Source organism: Hemiscyllium ocellatum, chromosome 33, assembly GCF_020745735.1.
Source record: "Hemiscyllium ocellatum isolate sHemOce1 chromosome 33, sHemOce1.pat.X.cur, whole genome shotgun sequence".
NCBI classification, from domain to species: domain Eukaryota; kingdom Metazoa; phylum Chordata; class Chondrichthyes; order Orectolobiformes; family Hemiscylliidae; genus Hemiscyllium; species Hemiscyllium ocellatum.
In genome coordinates this window covers 16,656,441-16,678,485 of record NC_083433.1, presented here as the reverse complement: position 1 = coordinate 16,678,485, position 22,045 = coordinate 16,656,441, and the positions used below count along the sequence as shown (strand labels likewise).

Sequence of the window (22,045 nt, the reverse complement as noted above, 5' to 3'; positions counted from 1 at the left end):
CCTCTATAAGGTCACCCCTCAGCCTCCAAGGATCCAGGGAAAACAGCCCCAGCCTGTTCAGCCTCTCCCTGTAGCTCAAACCCTCCAACCCTGGCAACATCCTTGTAAATCTTTTCTGGATCCCTTGAAGTTTCACAACATCTTTCCGATAGGATGGAGACCAGAACTGCATGCAATATTCCAAAAGTGGCCTAACCAATATCCTGTACAGCCACAACATGACCTCCCAAATCCTGTACTCAATGCTCTGACCATTAAAGGCAAGCATACCAAACACCTTCTTCACTATCCTATCTATCTGTGACTCCACTTTCAAGGAGTTATGAGCCTGCAGTCCAAGGTCTCTTTGTTCAGCAGTTGCCCCAGTGGAGTTGTGAAGGTTTCTTGCAGGAACGTATTAAATTGGACAGTGTCTTGTGGCGGGGCATGTGTGTCAGAAGCAACGGCAGTCAATCTGTACTCAGCAAGCACCCACAAAGACTACAGTGATAAAGGCGGGATAGCCTGTCCTTGCTGTTGCTAATTTAGTGCCGAATATTGTGGAACTCAGTGCCTGGAAGGGGTGGAAGAGGGAGATAACCGCATCACATTTAGAAAGGTGTGTCCTTGGAGCGCTGTAACCCAGGAGACTGCAGGTGAAGAGCAGGATAAGGCTGGACTGCTCAAGGTTTGTGCGAAGATTTGTAGCTCGGGTGCTCGTTGTTGTGGTTCTGTTCGCCGAGCTGGAAGTTTTTGTTGCAAACGTTTCGTCCCCTGGCTAGGCGACATCATCAGTGCTCTGGAGCCTCCTGCGAAGCCACAGTAACGAGCACCCGAGCTACAAATCTTCGCACAAACCTTGAACACTTACGGGCGAGAGACGCTGAGACAAGCCAGGAAATGGGAATCCTGCGCTAACCGCCTAAGCGCCACATATGAACAACTCCGGTTCCTACACGAATGCCGAAAGAATCAAATCCTTCCACAATGTGTCAGGTACAGACCACCAGTCAATAATCCACAAGCCAGGGAAACAGCCAAGCAGAACGGAGGCTTCGCAGGAGGCTCCAGAGCACTGATGATGTCGCCTAGCCAGGGGACGAAACGTTTGCAACAAAAACTTCCAGCTCGGCGAACAGAACCACAACAAGGCTGGACTGCTCTGCCCTCATTGGCAGAGACCGGATGTGGTTAAATGGTTGTACATTTTCTACATTTCTGCAGTGGAAAAGAAAATGAGGCGATGATATTATGCCAGAAACACCGACGTACCTGAAAATTGCCTCCGTATGTTGCATTCAGCTCGTAAAAGAACTTGCCTGGATCTGGTATCGACAGCCAATGGAGTTTCTTCACATTGTACCTTCGGGACAAACAAAGCTCTCAGTTAGAAAACCATGGAAGGAGGAATGGCAAAGCCCGTGCCTCTCGAACTGGGGTCGAAGGGGTCCCTGGGGGCTTTTCAATGATGTGAATGCCGTTTTGGTGTGGGCAGTTCAGGAACCTATAAATTACTGTCCCATAAGGCATAGGAGCAGCAGTAGGCCATTCAGCCCATCCTCTGCCATTCAGTGAGATCATGGCTGGTCTGATAATCCCCAACTCCACTTTCCTGCCCTTTCCCCACAACCCTTGGTTCCCTTCCGGATTAGCATGGTAGGTAGCAGACAGCAATAGGCATCCCTGCAAGAACATTCTCAGTAAAGTTAAAATCAACTGGGCGAAAGCGAGGACTGCAGATGCTGGAGATTAGAGTCAAGATTAGAGTGGCGCTGCAAAAGCACAGCAGGTCAGGCAGCGTCCAAGGAGCAGGAAAATCGACGTTTCGAGGAGGAGCCCTTCATCAGGAATCCTGCTCCTCGGATGCTGCCTGACCTGCTGTGCTTTTCCAGCACCACTCTAAACATGACGCTAATCTCCAGCATCTGCAGTCCTCATTTTTGCCTAGCAATATCCCTGGGTCAATAAGCAGCAGTGGAAGGATAGAAAATCTTGGTCCACTTAGGGGAGTAGACAGACACGGCCTGATGAAGAATTAATGTTTGAAACGTCGATTTTCCTGCTCCTCGGATGCTGCCTGACCGGCTGTGCTTTTCCAGCGCCGCAATTTTCGACGTTGATCTCCAGCGTCTGCAGTCGTCACTTTCTCCTATTTACCCCTGAAAGAGTGTCAACAGGAACCATTGTGTCCAATGCCACTCTCAGGACAACAAGAGAAAGGTCTCACGGTGATGGGTTCAAAGCTGCTGAACTGGCTTTGGGTTACTTTTCAGCTTAAGGGAAAGATTAACCGTTTTCACATCATCGATGACCTATTCCCTCCATTAGACAGCCCATGTGATCAAATGTTATGCCAGGACCTTGAATAGAATCATACAGGAAACCTGAACGGGCAAGATGTCTATGTCATCCTTGTTTTGACGAGGGTCTGTGGTGACTCGCCGTTTGGAAAGGAGTTCCTTCACCCTAAAACATCTACTCTGGGAGAGGGGGAATGGTCAGGGAGGAGCAGTAAGGGGTGAAAGAGAGGTAGAAAAATTAAACATATCAAGAGAGGGAAGAATGAAGAGAAAGTGAAAGAAGGTTTCGCATTTAGGTAGCACCTTTCATGATGACCAGGTGTCTCTCTGCCAATGAAAATGGTTTCTTGAGATGTTGCAATGGCTGTCAATTTGTGCTCTCACTAACAGCAATGTGGCAGTTAGTCAGGTAATCGGATTTTGGCGATGTTAATTGAATGTGGAAATTGTCTGGGATAATGGGGATAACTCCCCTAATCTTTGGAACAGTGCCATTGCATCTCCTCTTGGAAGAGACGTTAGTTTAGCATCTTGCATCCAGAATGTACTGTCTGTGCAGCAGTCCCTCAGTGCTACTCTGTTGTGCCACCTTTGTCCTTGCTGTGGGACTTGAAGGCCCGACTGAGGTGGTACCAGTGCTACGCACTGAGCCATGGCAGACACCGAAGGCAAGAGGGAGAGAGAGGGAGAGATTCAAGGGCAAGAGGAAGAGAATGAAGGAGACAGAGAGAAGGAGAACAAAGGAACACATGTAGAGACGAGAGTGAGATTCCGCAATTATAATCCCACAAAATAATGGGAATGATGGGTCCAGACTGACAGCCTGACTGAAAACAACAAATGCTGGAAATCACAATGAGACAGGCAGCATCTGTGGAGAGAGAGCAAGCTAATGGTTTGAGTCGAGATGACTCTTCATCAGAGCTTGAACATTATTGGCTAGCGTTCCACTCATGGCAGCATAACCTACCTCACCTGCACGTCCCTGAAAATTATGTGCAACTTCCCACGGCCAACCCATCCTAACCTGCACACCTTTGGACTGTGGGAGGAAACCACAGCACCTGAAGGAAACCCACCCAGACGCAGGGAGAAGGTGCAAGCTCCATGCAGACAGTCACCCGAATCTAACCTGGTTCCCTGGTGCTGTGAGGCAGAGTACTAACTAGAAGATGGCTATAAAATGTTAAGAAATGCGGAGCTTTTGGGATAAGGGTCAGTTCTCCTCACTTGTTGCTCAGTTGCTCGTCAAGTGAGTTGGGCTACCAATCCATGAGGATAGCTTGCTCTGCTCATTACTTTTAATGATACACAAAATGAATGATGAATGGCTGAGTTTGCGATGGAGCTGTAACTGGTGAGGAGGTAAACTGCTCCTCAGTAGTGAAGGAGCCTCTAGCAACATCGCCGAGTTAAGCATCAACATCAACAGGCCGTGTTTACCTTCTTATGGTCATTTGAGTAAAGGTCAAGATGGCCAATATGCCGAACACTATCAGGATTCCAGCGATTAGCAGAGAACTGACTTGGGTCACTCCGAAGATACCTGAAAGGAAATGTGAAAGTAGATAGATAAAGGGCTGAATGTTTCTGCTGCGCTGTGCACCGGTGACCTTGCGGCAAGAGAGTGCTCGGAATTGCTCACGCCATTAATACGTTTTTAAAGCACGCTCAGAATCACCCACAGCCTGAGCACGCTCCTCCTGATGTTCCTGAGGGCTGGGCCATTGGAGGGTAATTGCCATTGCCCTCTGCAGGATTGATTGCCAACAGATTCTCCCACTCTTACCACCCACCATCAGGGGCATGGGCAAAGACACCAATCAAACATTGCTTGCTCAACAAGTACAGGACATTGGTTAGGCCACTATTGGAATACTGCATGCAATTCTGGGCTCCCTGCTATAGGAAAGATGCTGTGAAACTTGAAAGGGTTCAGAAAAGATTTACGAGGATATTGCCAAGGGTGGAGGGTTTGAGCTACAGGGGGAGGCTGAATAGGCTTGAGCTGTTTTCCCTGGAGCGCCAGAGGGGTGACTTTATAGAGGATTATAGAATCATGAAGAGCATGGAGAGAGTATATAGGCAAGGTCTTTTCCCCAGGATGGAGGATCCCAGAACTAAAGGGCATAGAGTTAAGGTGAGAAGCAAAAGATTTGAAAGGAACTGGAGGGGCAACATTTTTTTCACCCAGAGGATGGTGTGTGTATGGAATGAGCTGCCAGAGGCAGTGGTGGAGGCTGGTACAATTACAACATTTAAAAGAAATATAGATGGATATATGAATTGGAAGGGTTGAGAGGGATATGGGCCAAATGCTGGTAAAGAGGACGAGATTAATTGAGGATATGTGGTCAGCATGGTTGAGTTGGATCGAAGGGTCTGTTTCTGTGCTGAACAGCTCTATGACTCTATGTCTCTAAGCGATGGCAAGAACCTTGAAACTCAGAACTTCTAGCCCAGGGGTGAGGACACTATTTGACAAATGAAGCTCCTGACAAATGAAGACCTAACTCCAGAAATGGAATGAGGTGAGTGATTGGTCGATGTATATTCTTGAAGGGTTAAGTCATTGGAAGAGCTCCTGACTTCTATAAGGAATGCTATTTTAGTCTCTGTTTTCAGATGCACCTAATGTAAGGCCACAATATGCCATCCCCTTTGACAGGCATGGAAAAAAATCAGCCTGGATTGGTTCCTCTGATCTGGGAATTGGATATCCTGGCTAAAAGGTGGATGTGTTACCAACTCATAGAACCAAGAGGCTGGGAGGAAATTTTGTTTTATTCATTCACAGGATGAGGGCATCGCTGGCTCGGCCAGCATTTATTGCCCATCCCCAATTGTTCAGAGGGCAGTTATGAGTTAGCTATAGGTCTGGAGTCACATGTAGGCCAGACCAGGCAAGGATGACAGTTTCCATCCCTAAAGGACATCAGCGAACCAGGTGGGTTTTTCTGACAATCGGCAATGGGTTCATGGTCATCATTAGACTCTTAATTCCAGATTTGTTTAGTCTTAATTGAATTTAAATTCCACCATCTGTCATGGTGAGATTCGAACCCAGCTCCCAGAACATTACCTGGGCCTTTGGATTAGAAACAAGTTGGGGAATCAAGGGTTACAGGGAAAGGGCAAGAGGGTGGGCGTAAGGAGTGTCAGATCTTGTGTGATCCTATTGAATGTGGCTCGAGGGGCCGAATGGCCTACCCCTGTTCCTATTTCTTGGATTTGACACTACGTGCCTGTGGCTATGATTGAGGTGGGATTTCATCTTGCAAAAGGCAGAAACATGTGTAGGCCAGACCAAGGTGAGGAATGGCAGATTTCTTTCCCTAATGGACCGGATGTGTTTTTATAGTCGAAAAGTATGACGCTGGGAGAGCACAGCCAGTCAGGCAGCATCCAAGGAGCAGGAGAGTTGACGTTCATGCCTGAAACATTGACTCTCCTGCTCCTCGGAGGTTGCCTGACCTGCTTTGCTTTTCCAGCGCCACACTTTTCAACGCTGACTCTCCAGCATCTGCAGCCCTCACTTTCTCCAGGTAGGTTATTACAATAACTTGGTAGTTTTGTGAACACTATTTACCGTTTTATCTTGGATTTACTAAACCTTCAGATTTAAATTTACCACAGGATTTGAACTCCTGCTTCCTGACCGTTAGCTGTAGCCTCCGGCTAAATGTGGCCTGGATTGTCATGAATTCCTGGTGACAGACACAAGATTCCAAAGATTGATGATCTGGGAGCAAATGAAGGAACTGTGGAGCTTGAAATCCTTCAGGGGAGTCAATGGCCTGTTGGTATTATCATTAGATTGTTAATCCAGAGATCTGGGTAGTGTTCTGGAGACCCCAGTTCAAATCCTGCCATGGCCAATGGTGTAATTTGAACTCAATAAATATCTGGAATTAACAGTCTAATGATGACCATGAATTGATTGTCAGGAAAAACCCATCTGGTTCACTAATGCCCTTTAGAGAAGGAAAATGCTATCCTTACTAGGTCTGGCCTACATGAGACTCCAGACCCACAGCCAATATGGTTGACTCTTGACTCCCTCTGGGCAATTAGGGATGGGCAATGAATGTTGATCCGCCCTCATTCTGGGACTAAGTAACAAAAAAGTGAAACTCAACCCACGTACTGTCAACAATACAAGAAAACCCTGTCACGTCGAAAACACGAGAGGTTCCATCATCGGAAATATAAACTTGGAACTTTTGTGTGTTTAATGAAACCTTTGATGGTGAAAAGAAAAATGGTTTGCTGTGAAATCTCTGTTCGTTCATAGTATTCATGGAACCCTACAATATGGAAACAGGCCATTTGGCCCAACAAGTCTACACTGACCCTCAGAAGACTAGACCACCCAGACCTATTCCCCTACTCTACATTTACCCCTGACTACTGCACCCAACCTACACATCGCTGAACACTATGGACTAAGTTAGCATGGCCAATTCACCCAATCTACACATCTTTTGGACTATGGGAGGAAACTGGAGGAAACCCATGCAGACACAGGGAGAATGTGCAAACCCCACACAGATAGTCACCCGAGGCTGGAAGTGAACCTGGGTTGCTGGTGCTGTGTGGCAGCAGGGCTAACCACTGAGCCACCAGCAAGATTTCAAGCATGTACCCTGCAGAACCTCGGCGATAGAGTACTACGGGTGCTGAAGAATCCCATCTTTACCTTCCAGGTCTTCGGCTACTGCCGATTCCCACTTGACCTCTGGACTCCATTCGCTCCAGGTGCTCCTGTAGCCATCTGGATTGTCATCCACTATTTTATTGCGGATTTGCGCCATGTAGAGACGGTTGGGTTTCAGGTTAGACCCGTCAATCATTGCCTGTTGTTTGCGCTTTATACTGCGAAGCCTCCTGGCATTCTAGAAATCAAGAGAGCACAATGGGTTACAGACTCCCACATGGGTACCTGGTGTGATGCTGAACGCTAAACCGATCTCTACCAGTCACGAAGGATATGAAGAGGTTCAATCCATTTCACAGGTATCTGAAATCTTCGAAGCCCAAACATAAGCAGCTCACAAAATTTAATTTTAAAGAGGGAGCTGGATTGCTCCTGGAGAATATTCATCGCTCCTGAAGTAGGCCTTTTCATAAAGTCCTAGCGTCATACAGCACAGAAACAGACTCTTCGGTCCAACCAGCCCAGAAACCCAAACTAAACTAGGCCCAACTGCCTGCTCAGGGCAGGACCTATACACTTAATGGTAAGATCATGGGGAGTGTTGCTGAATGAAGAGATCTTGGAGTGCAGGTTCATAGTTCCTTGAAAGTGGAGTCGCAGGTAGACAGGAGAGTGAAATGGTGTTAGGTAACCTTTATTGGTTAGATCATTGAGTATAGAAGTTGCGAGGTCATGTTGCGGCTGTACAGTACATTGGTTAGGCCACTGTTGGAATATTAGATTAGATTACTTACAGTGTGGAAACAGGCCCTTCGGCCCAACAAGTCCACACTGACCCGCCGAAGCACAACCCACCCATACCCCTACATTACCCCTTACCTAACACTATGGGCAATTTAGCAAGGCCAATTCACCTGACCCGCACATCTTTGGACTGTGGGAGGAAACCGGAGCACCCGGAGGAAACCCACGCAGACAATGTGCAAACTCCACACAGTCTGTCACCTGAGTCGGGGATTGAACCCGGGTCTCAGGCGCTGTGAGGCAGCAGTGCTAACCACTGTGCCACTGTGCCGCCCATATTGTGTCCAATTCTGGTCTCAGTGATATAGGAATGATGTTGTAAAACTTGAAAGGGTTCAGAAAAGATTTACAAGGATGTTGCCAGGGTTGGAGCTATAGGGAGAGTCTGAACAGGCTGAGGCTGTTTTCCCTGGAGCAGACATGGGGGGAATGTGCAATGAGACAATTGCCCGAGGCTGGATTTGAACCCGGGTCCCTGGCGCAGTGAGGGAGCAGTGCTAACCACTGGGCCACCTTGCTACCCCATGCTGCCAGAGGAAGTGGTGGAGGCTGGTACAATTACAACATTTAAAAGGCATCTGGATGGGTATATGACTAGGAGGGATTTAGAGGGATATGGGCCAAATGCTGGCAAGTGGGACTAGATTAATTTAGGATATCAGGACGGCATGGATCAGTTGGACCAGAGGTTCTATTTCTGTGCTATACATCTCTCTGACTATAACTCCACGAAATGTCAGTCTAATTTCCTTTTGAAATCCCCAATCACCTCTGCTCCCACCACTCTCACAGGCACGTTAGTTCCAGTTCATTACCACTTGACATGCGGAGACATTACTTCCTTGCATACTCCTGCACCTCTTTGTCAAGATCTGAAATCTGAGTTCCTGTGTCTTTGCACTGTCGGCTAATCAGAACAGAGTATTTTCATTACCTTATCCATTATAATCTCATACACCTCTATCTAATCTCCCCACAATCTACTTGGCTTTCAGGAGGACTAACTCAATCGAACCTTGTTGCAAAGATGGTCTACGACTGTCAAAGATATGAATCTACGTACTGTCCACTGCTCATCTTCAGTTTTGTATCTCATTTCAATTTGCAGTTTATCACCGAATTCCATCTCGTAATATATCATCCAGCTGAAATCGGTCTGGTCTTGGGAATTATTGGTGACTGTTAAGTTGTATGGTGGTTTCAGTTTAACTGCAATGAAGACAGAAAAAGACATTAGACAGATGTAGTTCTTAAAATGTTGGAAAATGCTTTCATGTCAAGAATAAAGCAAATGCTTTCATGTCAAGAATAAAGCATAAATTGACAGAGCAAAGGTTCAATTTTGTTGCTTCTGAGATTGTTGTGGGAATTAGTCTCTGCAATTTCAGCCTTGCTCCTGTCAAATCACTGATCGAGAGAGATGACATCGACAGGCTAACCTCCCTCATAATTCGGCCATGATACCGAGGTGTCGGTGTTGGATTGGCGGGGACAGGGTCAGAAGTCACACGACACCAGATTATCGTCCAACAGGTTGATTTGAAATCTCAAGCTTTCGGAGGGGCAGCTCCCTAAAAACCTGTGAATTCAAATAAACCTGTTGGACTATGTGTCATGTAACTTCTAACCTGACAATTTGGGATTAAGCCAACAAGGGATGGCACAATGGTTAGCACTGCTGCCTCACAGTGCCAGGAAACTGGGATCGATTCCAGCCTCGGGCGACAGTCTGTGTGGAGTTTGCACGTTCTCCCTGTGTCTGTGTAAGTTGCCTCTGGGTGCTCCAGTTTCCTCCCACCATCCAAAGATGCATAGGTTAGATGAATTGGCCATGCTAAATTGGCCTGTAGTGTCCAGCGATGTGCTGGCTAGGGTGGACTAGCCATGGGTAGTGCAGGGTTGTAGGGATGAGATAGGCCTGGATAGGATGCTCTCTGGGGGAGCAGTGTGGACTGAATAGCCTGCTCTCACGTTATGAGGATTCTATAAAGCTATAACAAATTCAGTCAGGAAGTTTGCAAGAATGTGTGGCACTTTTCAATCTTACTTTGAGATTTAAGGTCTTAAATAATAGCAACAACCATATCTCATACATATCCAACACCTTTCATTTTAATGAAAAGTCTCAAGGCATTATACAGGAGCATTATAAAAATACTATGATACTGAGCACAAAAGGATTGATTAGATTAGATGACCAAATGTATAGCCAAAGAGGAAGTTTTTTGAGGAATGCCTTCTAAGAGGGAAGTGAGGAGGGGCTTGGGGAGGTGTAGCATATTATCTAAATGTTGAATGGCCACAGAGTTTTGAGTTGCAGAAGGATCTGGGTCTCCTCATGTATGAATTGCAGAAGTTTAGTATCTGGCAATAACAAGGAAATAGGCAAGCTAATTTTTATTATTCAGTCGTGGGATTTAGGGGTCACTGACTGGGTCAGCATTTATTGCTGGTCCCTATTTGCCCCTTGAGAAGATGATGGTGAGCTGCCATCTTGAACCACGTCAGTCCACCCACAATGCCATTAGGGAGGGAATTCCAAGATTTTGACCCAGCAACAGTGAAGGAACAGCTAATATATTTCTAAGTCAACATGGCTTGGAGGCGAACTTGCAGGTGGTGGTGTTCCCATGTATCTGCTGCCTTTGTCTTTCTAGATGGAAGTGCTTGTGGGTTTGTAAGGTGTTGTCTAAGGATCTTTGGTGAATTTCTGCAGTGCATCTCATAGATAATACACACTGATGCTACTGAACATCGATGGTGGATGACATTTGTGTGGCATTTGGGTGTTTGTGGCTGTGGTGCCAATCAAGTGGGCTGCTTTGACCTGAGTCAAGCTTCTTGAGTGTTGCTGTACCCATCCAGGAGTATTCCATCACACTTCCAACTTGTGCCTTGTAGATGGTGGACAGGCTTTGGGGAGCTAGGAGGTGAGTTACTGGCCACCATATTCCTAACCTCTGACTTGTTCCTGTAGCCATTATGTTTATATGGTAAGTCCAGCTGAGTTTCTAGTCGATAGTAATCCCCAGGATGTTGGTAGTGTGAGATTCAGTGAAAGTAACACCATTGAATATCAAGGGGTGGTGGTTAGATTGTCTCTTGTTGGAGATAGTTATTATGTGGCATTTGTAGGCATGAATGTTACTTGCTACTCGTCAGCCCAAGCCTGGATATTGTTCAGATCTTTGAACATGGACTGCTTCTGTAGCTGACAGGAGTTGCAAGTGGTACTGAATATTATGTAATCATTGGCGAACATCCCCCCCTTCTGACCTTATGATGGAGGGAAGATCATTGATGAAGCAGCTAAAGATGGCTGGGCCTGGGACACTCCCCTGAGGAACTCCTGCAGAGATGTCCCAGAGCTGAGATGACTGACCTTTTCAACGAGAACCATCTTCCCTTGTGTCAGGTATGACTCCAAATGCCAGAGAGTTTGCCCCCGATACCCATTAATTCTAGTTGAGCCAGGGCTTCTCAATGCCACACTCGGTCGATTGCAGCCCTGATGTCAGGGACTGTCACTCTCACCTCAGCCTCTGGATTTCTTTTGTCTACATTTGAACAAGGCTGTGATGAGGTCAGGAGCTGAGTGGCCCTGGTGGAACCCAAACTGGGTGTCACTGAGCAAATTATTGCTCAGCTACTTATAGCGCTGATGATGACACTTTCCATCACTTTTTTGATGACTGAGAGTAGATTGATAGGGCAGGGTTCGAGTTGCCCTGACTTTGTTTACATGACATACCTGGGCAATGTTCTGTATTATCGGGAAGATGTCAGTGTTGCAGCTGGACTGGAACATCTTAGCTAGGGGAATGGCAGGTTCTGGAGCACAAGTCTTCAGTATAATTGCCAGAATGTTGTCAGGGCCCATAGCCTTTGCAGTATCCAGTATCTCCATCCATTTCTTAATATCATGTGGAGAAAATTGAACTATCTGAAGAACCGTATCTGTGACACTGAGGAGGCCGAGATGGATCATCCAGTCAGCACTTCAGGCTGAGGATTGCTGTGAAAGCTTTAGCTTTACCTTCTGCACTGGGCCCTTCTATCATCAGTGAGTTGTTAAATTATCCACCACCATTCACGACTGGATGTGGCAAGACTGCAGAGCTTGGATCTGATCCATCGGTTGTGGGATCATTTCGCTCTGTCTATCACTAGATGCTTATGTTGTTTGGTATGCAAGTTGTCCTGTTTGGTGGCATCACCAGGTTGACACCTTATTTTTTAGATATGCCTGGTGTTGCTCCTAGCATGGCCTCCTGCACTCTCCGTTGATCCAGGGTTGATCCCCTGGCTTGATGGCAATGATTGAGTGAGATTAGGAGGTCATTTTACTGAGTAGTTTTCATCCAGTCAGGGGATATCGGGATGTTTCCTGTCATAGAAGAATCTAGAACCAGGGGTTCTAGAGCTTAGCATTTCTAGCCCAAAAGTAGGGAAACTCTCACTGTGTCACAAGACATCTTCCAGCTACTCTCCTTAATGTCTGGAGCTCTGGTCAAAATGCCCTGCAATCGTGAAAGGTAACAGAGAGCAACTTGATGTTCATTGTGGGGGAATTCAGTGAAGGTAACACCATTGAATGTCAAGGGGTGGTGGCTAGAATGTCTATTGTTGGAGATAGTTATTATCTGGCATTTGTGTGGCATGAATGTTACTTGTCACTTGTCAGCCCAAGCCTGGATATTGTCGAGATCTTGTTGCACTTGAACATGGACTGCTTCAGTATCTGAGGAGTTGCAAATGGTACTGAATATTACATAATCATCAGTGAACATCCCCACTTCTGACCTTATGATGGAGGGAAGATCATTGATGAAGCAGCTGAAGGTGGTTGGGCCTTGGACATCCCCTGAGGAACTCCTGCTGAGATGTCCTGGATCTGAGATGACTGACCTTTTCAATGATGCAACTTGATGTTGTGTAATCCCTATCCATAACTTCATCTTTGGAGTCCAGTATTACTCAAGTAAATCTATATGCTGTTCCTTCAATCTAACCTTCCAAAGTGCTGGAGAATTTCACCCTCAGTTCAACACTTGGAGGCGCCGGTGTTGCACTGGGGTGGGCAAAATTAAAAATCACACAACAGCAGGTTAAAGTCCAACAGGTTTCTTTGGAAGTACTAGCTTTCGGAGCACCAGGATCGGTCAAGATAATTCAAGATAGCTGATCCAACACAGTCAGATTAACGGAACAGAGGAACAGAGTGAAATTTTGGTGTACATCGACAGAGATCTTAAAGGTGGGAAGCACAGACCCCTACAGTCTGGAAGCAGACCATTGAAGCCCATACTGACCGTCTAAACAGCATCCTATCCCATAACCCTGTATTTCCCAAGGCTAACCCACCTAACCACCCCTGGACATTATGGGGCAATTCAGCCTGACCAATCCACTCTAACCTGCGTATCGTTGGGCTGCAGGAAGAAACTGGAGCACCCAGAGGAAGCCCACAGGGACACGGGGAGAATGCACAAACTCCACACAGACAGTTGCCCGAGGCTGGAATTGAACCTGGGTCCTTGAAGCGGCAGTGCTAACCACTGAGCCATTGTGCTGCTCAAGACAAAAAAGGCTAATTAAAAAGTCAAATAGATTTTGTTTTTTTCTCTTTACACTGTTGCTTTGAATCTAAAATCAAGGAAATGATGTTTGATTTAAATCTCATGGTGGTAGAGCCACAGTTAGAACATTGCATGCCATTCTGAAAATGTGGGGCTTTTTCTTGCCAGAATAGAAAGGTTAAATTTTCTTATGAGACTCTCATAATTGTGAACAGTTCTCAGTTGGTAAACAGTGACAAATCTTTTCCACCAGTTGGTGCATTGGGCATGGAGAGGTTGGTCGCAGTAAAAGACAAACAAAGGGTTAAGTTAAAAGATTGAAATTTCTGTCCAGAGTCATAGAGTCATAGAGATATACAGCACGGAAACAGACTCTTCAGTCCAACTCATTCAACCATATATCCCTATCCAGTTTAGACCCATTTGCTAGCACTTGGCCTATATCCTTCTAAACCCTTCCTATTAATATATCCTCTTAAATGTTGTAATTGTACCAGCCTCCTCCACTTCCTCTGGCAGCTCATTCTATAATTGCACCACCCTCTGTGTGAAAAAGTTAGCAGGTCCTTTTTAAGTCTTTCTCCTTTCACCTTAACCCCATACCCTTTGGTTTTCTCCCACCCCGGGGAAAATACCTTGCCTACTTACCCAATCCATGCCCCTCATGATTTTATTAACTCCTGTAAGGTCACCCCTCACCCTTCGACACTGCAGGGAACAAAGCCCTAGCCTATTCAGCCTTTCTCTCTGTAATGCGCATCACAATAAGTAAGCAGGAAGGCAAATTGGAATATTGGCCTTTATTGCAAAGGAGATGGGGTTTAAAAATAGGGACAACTTGCTAAAGGTATGCTGGACCTTGGTTGGACTGCACTGAGAGTACTGTGGAGAAAGTGAGGACTGCAGATGCTGGAGGTCATAGTCGAGAGTGTTGTGCTGGAAAAGCACAGCCGGTCAGGCAGCAGCTGAGGAGCAGGAGAATTGATGTTTCGGGCATAAGCCTTTAATCAGAAAGAGTACTGTGTACAATTTAAGCCTCTTCATTTGGTGTTGGGACGGTGGGGTACTTGGTAGTTGTCAAGGCATTTATTCGGCAATTGACTGGTTTGAAGGGGTTGGTTTATGAGGAAAGGTTGAGCAGGTTGGCCCAATAGTCATTGGACTTTCAAAGAATGAGAGGTGATCTTATTGAAACATAAGAGTTTCCAAAGATCCTTACCAGGATGGATGCCAAGGGGATGGAAACAGGGGAGGGGACCTCAGTTTCAGAATACGGATATTCCTATTCTCCCATAGAGTCATTAATCTTGGAAGTTCCCAAAGTTGGGCTTTTAAAGGATTGGGTATTCAAGGCCAAGTTAGACATTTTATGATTGACAAGGAAGGCTATGGTGGCAAGGTGGAGTTAAAGCACCAATCAGATCAGCCATGGACCTACTCAATGGTAGAACATACTCAATGGGCCAAATGGCCTTTTTTGTGGTCTTGGTGAGTCCACTTCTGGAGTATGCAGTTCTATTATTGGAAGGATATTATTAAACAGGAGAGGATTCAGAGAAGATATGCAAGGACGTTGCCAGGAATAGAGAGTTTGAGATATGATTATAGACTGGGACTTTTTTCACTGGAGGTTGTGAGGTGACCATATAGAGAATTATAAAATTATAAGGGGCATAGATAAGGTGAATTTCAAAGGTCTTTTCTCCAAGGTGAGAGAGTTGAAAATGAGGGAGCATATTTTTATGATGAGAGGAGAAAGATTTAAAATGATACAAGGGGCAACTTTTTTCAACAGGGAGTTGTTCTTATGTGGAGTGAACTGCCAGAAAAAGTGGTGGGTGCAGGTAAAGTTACAACATTTTAAAGATGTTTGGATAAGTTCATGAATAAGAAATGTTGGAGGCCAAGCGCAGGGACTAGTTTAGTTTGAGGACCTAGTCAGCATGAACTGGTTAGACCGAGGAGACAGTTTCTATGCTGTATGACGCTATGACTCTTAAATTCCCATAAAGGTGCCCTTCAAATACGCACTATTTAATTATACAGAACAATACATAGGGAGACAACATCCAATATACAACCTTAATGGAAGAGAGCTTTTGTAGTACATTGGCAGTGTCCCTACCTCTGAACCTGGACACCTGGGTTCAAGATCCACCTGCTCCGAAAGTGTGTAATAGTGTCTCTGAGCATATTGATTGGAAAATATTTGCAGTCTAGTATGTGTTTGTAACAAGAAGAGAGACAGTTATCAATAATTAAATGTTAATTCCACCTACTGTTATGCAATGGTTTGAAATTTGGACTCCATGCTACTGCAGCCTGAGGCTCAGGGCCTGGGCAGAGCAGAGTCATGTTAAAGGTCTGTCCAGCAGCGAAAAACAGGAAAGTGAGATTGCAGCTTCTGCCTTGCATCTCCGATGAGCCCGGTTCACTCTTTGGGATACAGTTCTTTGGAAATTCAGGCCTATAAGACACAAAAGAAGGTTCAGAGCAAGTTGGTGGATATTTCCATCTGAGTAGGCCCATATCCTTCGATGGAACTGACGCTAGCTCGCTTCCCTGCAGGAAGTGTGTCCCAAAACCAAACAATAGAGGTTTTCATTATACTGAAGGATTCTGTTGGGAGTACAAATAAGGAACAATAGGAGGCCACTCGGCCCTTTGAGGCTGTTCTGCCTTTCAATAAGATCATGGCTGATTGGATTTCAACCCCCACTCTACATTCTCGTATATCCCCAATTGCCTTTCATCCCCATTGGAATCAAGAATCTATTGACGTCTGCAATAAAAATACTTAATGATATATCATCCACTGCCTTTGGTAGAAGGGAATTTCAAAGACTCTCAGGCCTGAGAGAAAAATTGTTTCCATGTCTCTTGTTTAATGTGTCCCTTATTATGAAACAGTGACCCCAAAAGTTCCAGGTTTTCTCACAAGAAACATTCTTTCAACATCCAACCGGTTAAATCCCCTCAGGATCTCGTATGTTTCAATTAAATCATTCTTCTAAATTCCAGAGGCCTACTCTTTTATCGTAACGTAATCCACTCATTCTGGGTTTTATAAAAACTGAAAGAGTTGCAGATGCACATGCACACATATACACACATATGCACACACGTATACACACACATTCATGCGCATATGCACACACATGCGCACACATATACACATATACATGCACACAAAGACACATGCACACACCCATAGGCAGACATACGTACACACGTGCACACATATATACACACACGCACACACATACCACATACATGCACATGCCCATAGACACATACACACACACATACATACACACCCACAGACACACATACATACACCAACAGATACACAGACACACACACACACATACATACAGACACAGACACCTTTTTTTCTCCTAGACACACACACACACGTGCACACGTACACACACAATTGCTTTTGGGAAGAACTTTAATGTATTTGACTACATTAAAGGCATTGTGTGAATGCCCGTTGTTGGCATTTTAATACCGATCTTGGCTAATCTGACAAACCTGCTGACCAAGGTCTGCACAATGTGTAAACAAAGACATTTGGATTTTAGCCAAAGGTTGTGTTGCGGAGGTTTAATGATCTGTAGGTTTTGAACAGTGTGTTGTTTGTCAAGTGAGGAAGTGGCTTCACTGTTTTTGAGTACACAAGCGATGTATGTGTGATCTCGAGAATTGTGAAAGTCCACCACCACGAGGTGGTCATGGCATCTATCTGCGTTTTGTGTCCAGGAGGGTGGTGTTCAGGTGTCATTTTCTCATATTTACACTTGAATGTATGTATAGCAATGTTCTCAAAACTGTTTCACACATCAGTGAGCCATCTGTGTTGGTACAATAGCTTTTGACCGCCTCATGATTCATTCACAAATGAATTACGGAGTCAAACAGCTATGGGAGTAATGCTAGAATAGAGGGAGACCATTTGCCCCTCTAAGCTGGACCATCATGTCCAAGCTATTTTTCTGTAACAGCAGTACCACCTGGCCTCTCTTCCATAAAGGCAAAATACTGTGGATGCTGGAAATTTCATGCAAACACAGAATGCTGGAGAAACCCAGCAGGTCTGGGAGCATCTGTGTAGACAGAAAACAGAGTTAACGTTTTGAGTCTGATATGACTTCTTCAGAACACTGTTTCTTTCCAAAGTTGCTACCAGTCCTGCTGAGTTTCTCCAGTATTGCTTTCTGTCTCACCTCTTCCTGCACCTCAGTAGATATAATCATTTCAGATAATGACCTGACTCTCCCTTAAATGCCTTGACTGAATTTGCTGCCCTCGCAGTTAGTCTCGGGTGACACACGTCTGATCCCCACCACTCACTGCTTGAAAATAATTGACTTTGACGTTTTTGCTAATCACCTTAAATTTTTGTTCTCTGCTTCTGCCGAAGGGGACAGTTTCTCCTTCTCTATTCTGTCCACACCCTTTCCAATTTCAAACGACCCCCTCAAATCTCCTCTCAACCTTCACTGCTCTAAGGTGCCCAGCTCTTCAACTCCTTATCACGGAGGGCTGTTGAGGTTGGGTTGTTAAGTAGATTCAAGGCTGTGACAGACAGATTTTGAATCAGTGATGGAGTAATGGGTTATAGGGATAAAGCAGGAATGTGGCATTGAAGATTATTAGATCAGCCATTGAATGTCTGACCAGACTCAATGAGCTGAATGGTCTACTTCTCCTATGTCTTACGGTCTAATAGTAACCCTTACTACTTGGATCCATTCTTGTGAATCTTTCCTTCACCCTCTCCAATAGCTTCCCCTCCTTTCTAAAATGCAGGCCCAGAATTAGACACAATTTAAGGTTGCACTGTGTTATAGCCATAGAGTCATACAGCACAGAAACCTTCGATCCAATGGCAGCCAGATTTCCAAAACTAAACTAGTCCCTTTTGCCTGCACTTGACGTATATCCCTCTAAACCTTTCCTACTCAGGTCCAACAGTCTTTTAAACATTGTGACTGTACGTGTATCTGGCAGTTCATTCCAAACATGCACCACCCTCTGTGTAAAAAGGTTGCTCCTCAGGACCCTTTTAAATCTTACCCTCTCACCTTAAACCTCTGCCCTCTAGTTTTAAACTTTCCCACCCTGAGGAAAAGACTTTTGCGATTTACCTTATCTATGCCTTTCATGATTTATACACATCTATAAAATTAACACCCCCCCCAACCCCCCCAACTATCCAATTGCTGTTCAGCTTCCTCCCAGTTTCATGCAAAGTTTGTACCAATCTTAATTGGGTGGAGGTGCACATACATAACACATACAGCCACACACACACACTTACATACACCCACACATACACACACGTATCCATATGTACACATACGTACACAAATATGTGCACTCAAATATAAGGTGTTGAAATGCAGATTTCAGAATTCTAATTTCATTACAAGTGTGTATGAGTGTGTGTGTCTGTGTGTATGCATCTTTAAGTCTATTTGTGTGTGTCTGTGTGAGAGTGTGTGAACATGTATGAGTCGTGTGTGTGTGTTTGTGTGCATGTGTCTGTGTTATTGTGTGTGTGTGTGTGTGTGTGTATGAGTCTGTGTCTATGTGAGTATGTGCATGTGTGTGTGCCTCATGTATGAGTACATTCTGTGTGTCTAATTTTGACTGAACACAAACCTCGGTTTTGGTGATGAAAGGTTCACATGTCAATGAGGTTTGGGAACTGTGATCACTCTATAACACAGTTGGAGAGCTATAATAATGTATGAGGCAGTGATGCTATTGGGGTGTTTCTGTACTTGTTAATGCTCGTCTCTGCAGTGGTTTGTCTTAATAAATGTGTTCACCAGAAAAACCACCTTATGTCCTGAAAAACATATTTTTCTTCTTGCTTTTGGAACACACGTGGGGTGGGTACAGAATGAGGCGTGGTAATCCTTTCGAAATTTCAAGTGATCTGTTTATTCACTAACAGATGAATATGTCTCTCCTTGTCTTGGTCTCGCTGCAGTTTGCCCCATGTTTGGAGTAACAAACTGAGAATGCTTTAACTCAGTTTTCTCACATAACCCATAGAATCCCTACAGTGTGGAAACAGGCCATTAGGCCCAACAAGTCCACACCAACCCTCTGAAGAGTAACCACCCAGACCCATTCCCCTAACTTATAACTCTGCATTTACCCCTAACTAATACACCTAACCTACACATCCCTGAACGCTACCGGTAATTTAGCATGGCCAATTCACCTAACCTGCACATCTTTGGATTGTGGGAGGAAACCAGAGCACCGGAGGAAACAGACAGATGGGGAATGTGCAAAGTCCACACAGACATGAAAGGTATAGGGTTAAAATTGTGCAGAATAAGGGAACAGGTGTTGCTTCTGCAAAAGTTTACATTATAAAATTAGGCTGCGCGTGCCAATACTAAACAGTGAGAAGTGAAAACAGGCTGAATTATCTATCTCTAATAGGGCAGAGTGAGCGTGTAGCAGGATGTACCAGGCATAGGAAAATAGAAGGAGCAAAGACAGATAAAATTATCTATGACTAATAGGGCAGAGCAACCGTGTAGCAGGATGTACCAGTAACAGGAGAATAGTGTGCCAGTCGCAGGAGGGATGTGGCCAACGGATGGAATTTAGTTTGCCAGGATGATCGCACGAGGACAGCAAACTATGCCAGGATAGTCACATATAAGGAATGAGATAAATAAGAGTAAGGGGCGATAGGCTTAGAGTAGTGGGAGAAGTAAACAGAGGCAGAGAGAAGCTAGACAAAGATGGAGTAAAGCTAGAGCTTGTGATCGGCTACGCGCTACAGCAAAAGTAACCAATAGGGTGAAAGGGGAGGACTGAGAGACACAGCTGAACAGTATAAATCAGAATGTAAACCTCAGATCGGGGTGCTTACTCATGAGGCATCCATTCTTGCAAGTACATATCAATAAAATTCCCTGCTTCAGAATTTGATTCGGACTGAAATTTATTAATATGTGAGTTTTGTTTCTCACAATTTGGGGGCTCGTCTGGGATGTCCATCATCACCAACAGGATGGGCACCGTCGACAGCTGGGAAGACACGTCCCGTTCCTTTTAGAACGGTCCCGTGTTCATTGGCGGGTGGGTTCTCCTTTCTGGTTGACTGATTGAGATCCTATGAGAGTCTATCTGACCCAGGCGAAAGTAAGTAGGCACAGGGAGCCAGGCAACTCCATGCATGGACCAAGGTAGGAAAAGAGATTTTTAAGTACTGCCTTGGTGGCTGGGATTGATTTCTAGTAGTTAATAAGTGTCTAACGAAGGAATTCAATATGAGCTGTGCCAAGGGTAAAGTATAAGCCTCCGGGAAAAAAAATCGAAATGGAGGCGGGGTCCCTGACAACATACCTTCAGAAAGTCCGTTGGGCAGGATGTTGTGGAATTGGTAAAATAATACTTGTACAAGGGAAAAGATAGCAAAAAGATTATTAAATATTGTGCTTTGTATGGACTAAGAAGTCCATTCTTTGTCCCGCCATCTTCTGACCAAAGTACGGGTCGGATGAAGACAGGGTTTGTAAATATTTGAATTTATATGTCAACAGAAAACAGCCTTTCAGCCAGGGGGGATCAGATTATGCTTTGTGTTGGAAGGTCTATGAGCTGAAGGTCTACTAAGGGTATACTTTGTAACTAAATCATGGCCAGACATCCACAACAAAATTCAGAAAATAGAACAGTGGAGTGAGAAATCACTTGAGGAATTATTAAGAGAGGCACAGAAAGTGTTTGTAAAGAGACAGGATGAGAAGCAAAAACAGAAGGTGAAAATGATGATAGCCACGGTTGACGAAGTAGTCAAGAAAAGAATCGAATCAGTGACCAGCAACCGGAGTGGAAGTGGCAGCACGTACGATATAGAGGAAGGGGTAGAGGACGAGGAGGACCTTTCGTAGGGTCCAGTCAACAGGGACAAGGACAGAGGGGGAGGCCCCAACCAGCACGGTGTTACATCCAAAAAAAATTCTAAAGATAGAGGGGTGGGGCGAGAAGCCTCTAGAGTTGTTGTTGCAGGAAGCTCAGAAAGTGTCTGTGAGATACGAGGTGTGTGTGTGATAGAGAGAGAGAAAGAGAGAGTGTAAAGAGCTATACAGCTAATAGAAGGTTTAACCCTTTGTGATTCGGTTTGAATGCACATTTGTTTGTTGGTGATTGAATGTTTGTTGAAAATGTGTTGCTGGTTAAAGCGCAGCAGGTCAGGCAGCATCCAAGGAACAGGAAATTCGACGTTTCGGGCAAAAGCCTTTGCCCGAAACGTCGAATTTCCTGTTCCTTGGATGCTGCCTGACCTGCTGCGCTTTAACCAGCAACACATTTTCAGCTCTAATCTCCAGCATCTGCAGACCTCACTTTTTACTCGATTGAATGTTTGTGCTTTGTTCCCTGGAGCTTGAGATCCGGGACTGTTTTGAATCTGATTTCTATTATGGAAATTTAACATGATTTCTTTTAAGATTAAGGATTCTACAGTGATTATGAAATAGAATGTTGACTCCTGTTCTTTTTACAGGCCATGACTGCCTTACTCTCAGTTTCTAACTAATCTCTTTTATCCTTACATAAAAGTGATTTCAATTCAACTTAATACGGAGGAAAACAACATGATAACCTTTTTTTTGTGTTTCAGACTCATTTGTTTTCACTTAATTTTAAGCTGTAGCTTTATTCAGAAAGTTCCCTCCCTCAATGAC

General features: G+C 44.9%; 1 protein-coding gene across 4 annotated transcripts in view; it reads right to left on the bottom strand.

Annotated features, from left to right (window-relative positions):
- LOC132831317 (interleukin-2 receptor subunit beta-like) overlaps positions 1–22,045 on the bottom strand; it is a 117,131-nt gene that overhangs the window by 11,186 nt on the left and 83,900 nt on the right. For all 4 annotated transcript variants that reach the window (XM_060849386.1, XM_060849390.1, XM_060849388.1 and 1 more), the window contains 5 exons: positions 15,599–15,786; positions 8,804–8,949; positions 6,979–7,174; positions 3,723–3,825; positions 1,252–1,342 (listed from right to left, as the gene is read on the bottom strand). In XM_060849386.1, coding sequence (XP_060705369.1) covers positions 1,252–1,342; positions 3,723–3,825; positions 6,979–7,174; positions 8,804–8,949; positions 15,599–15,786 — 724 coding nt within the window. The remainder of the gene's footprint in view (positions 1–1,251; positions 1,343–3,722; positions 3,826–6,978; positions 7,175–8,803; positions 8,950–15,598; positions 15,787–22,045) is intronic.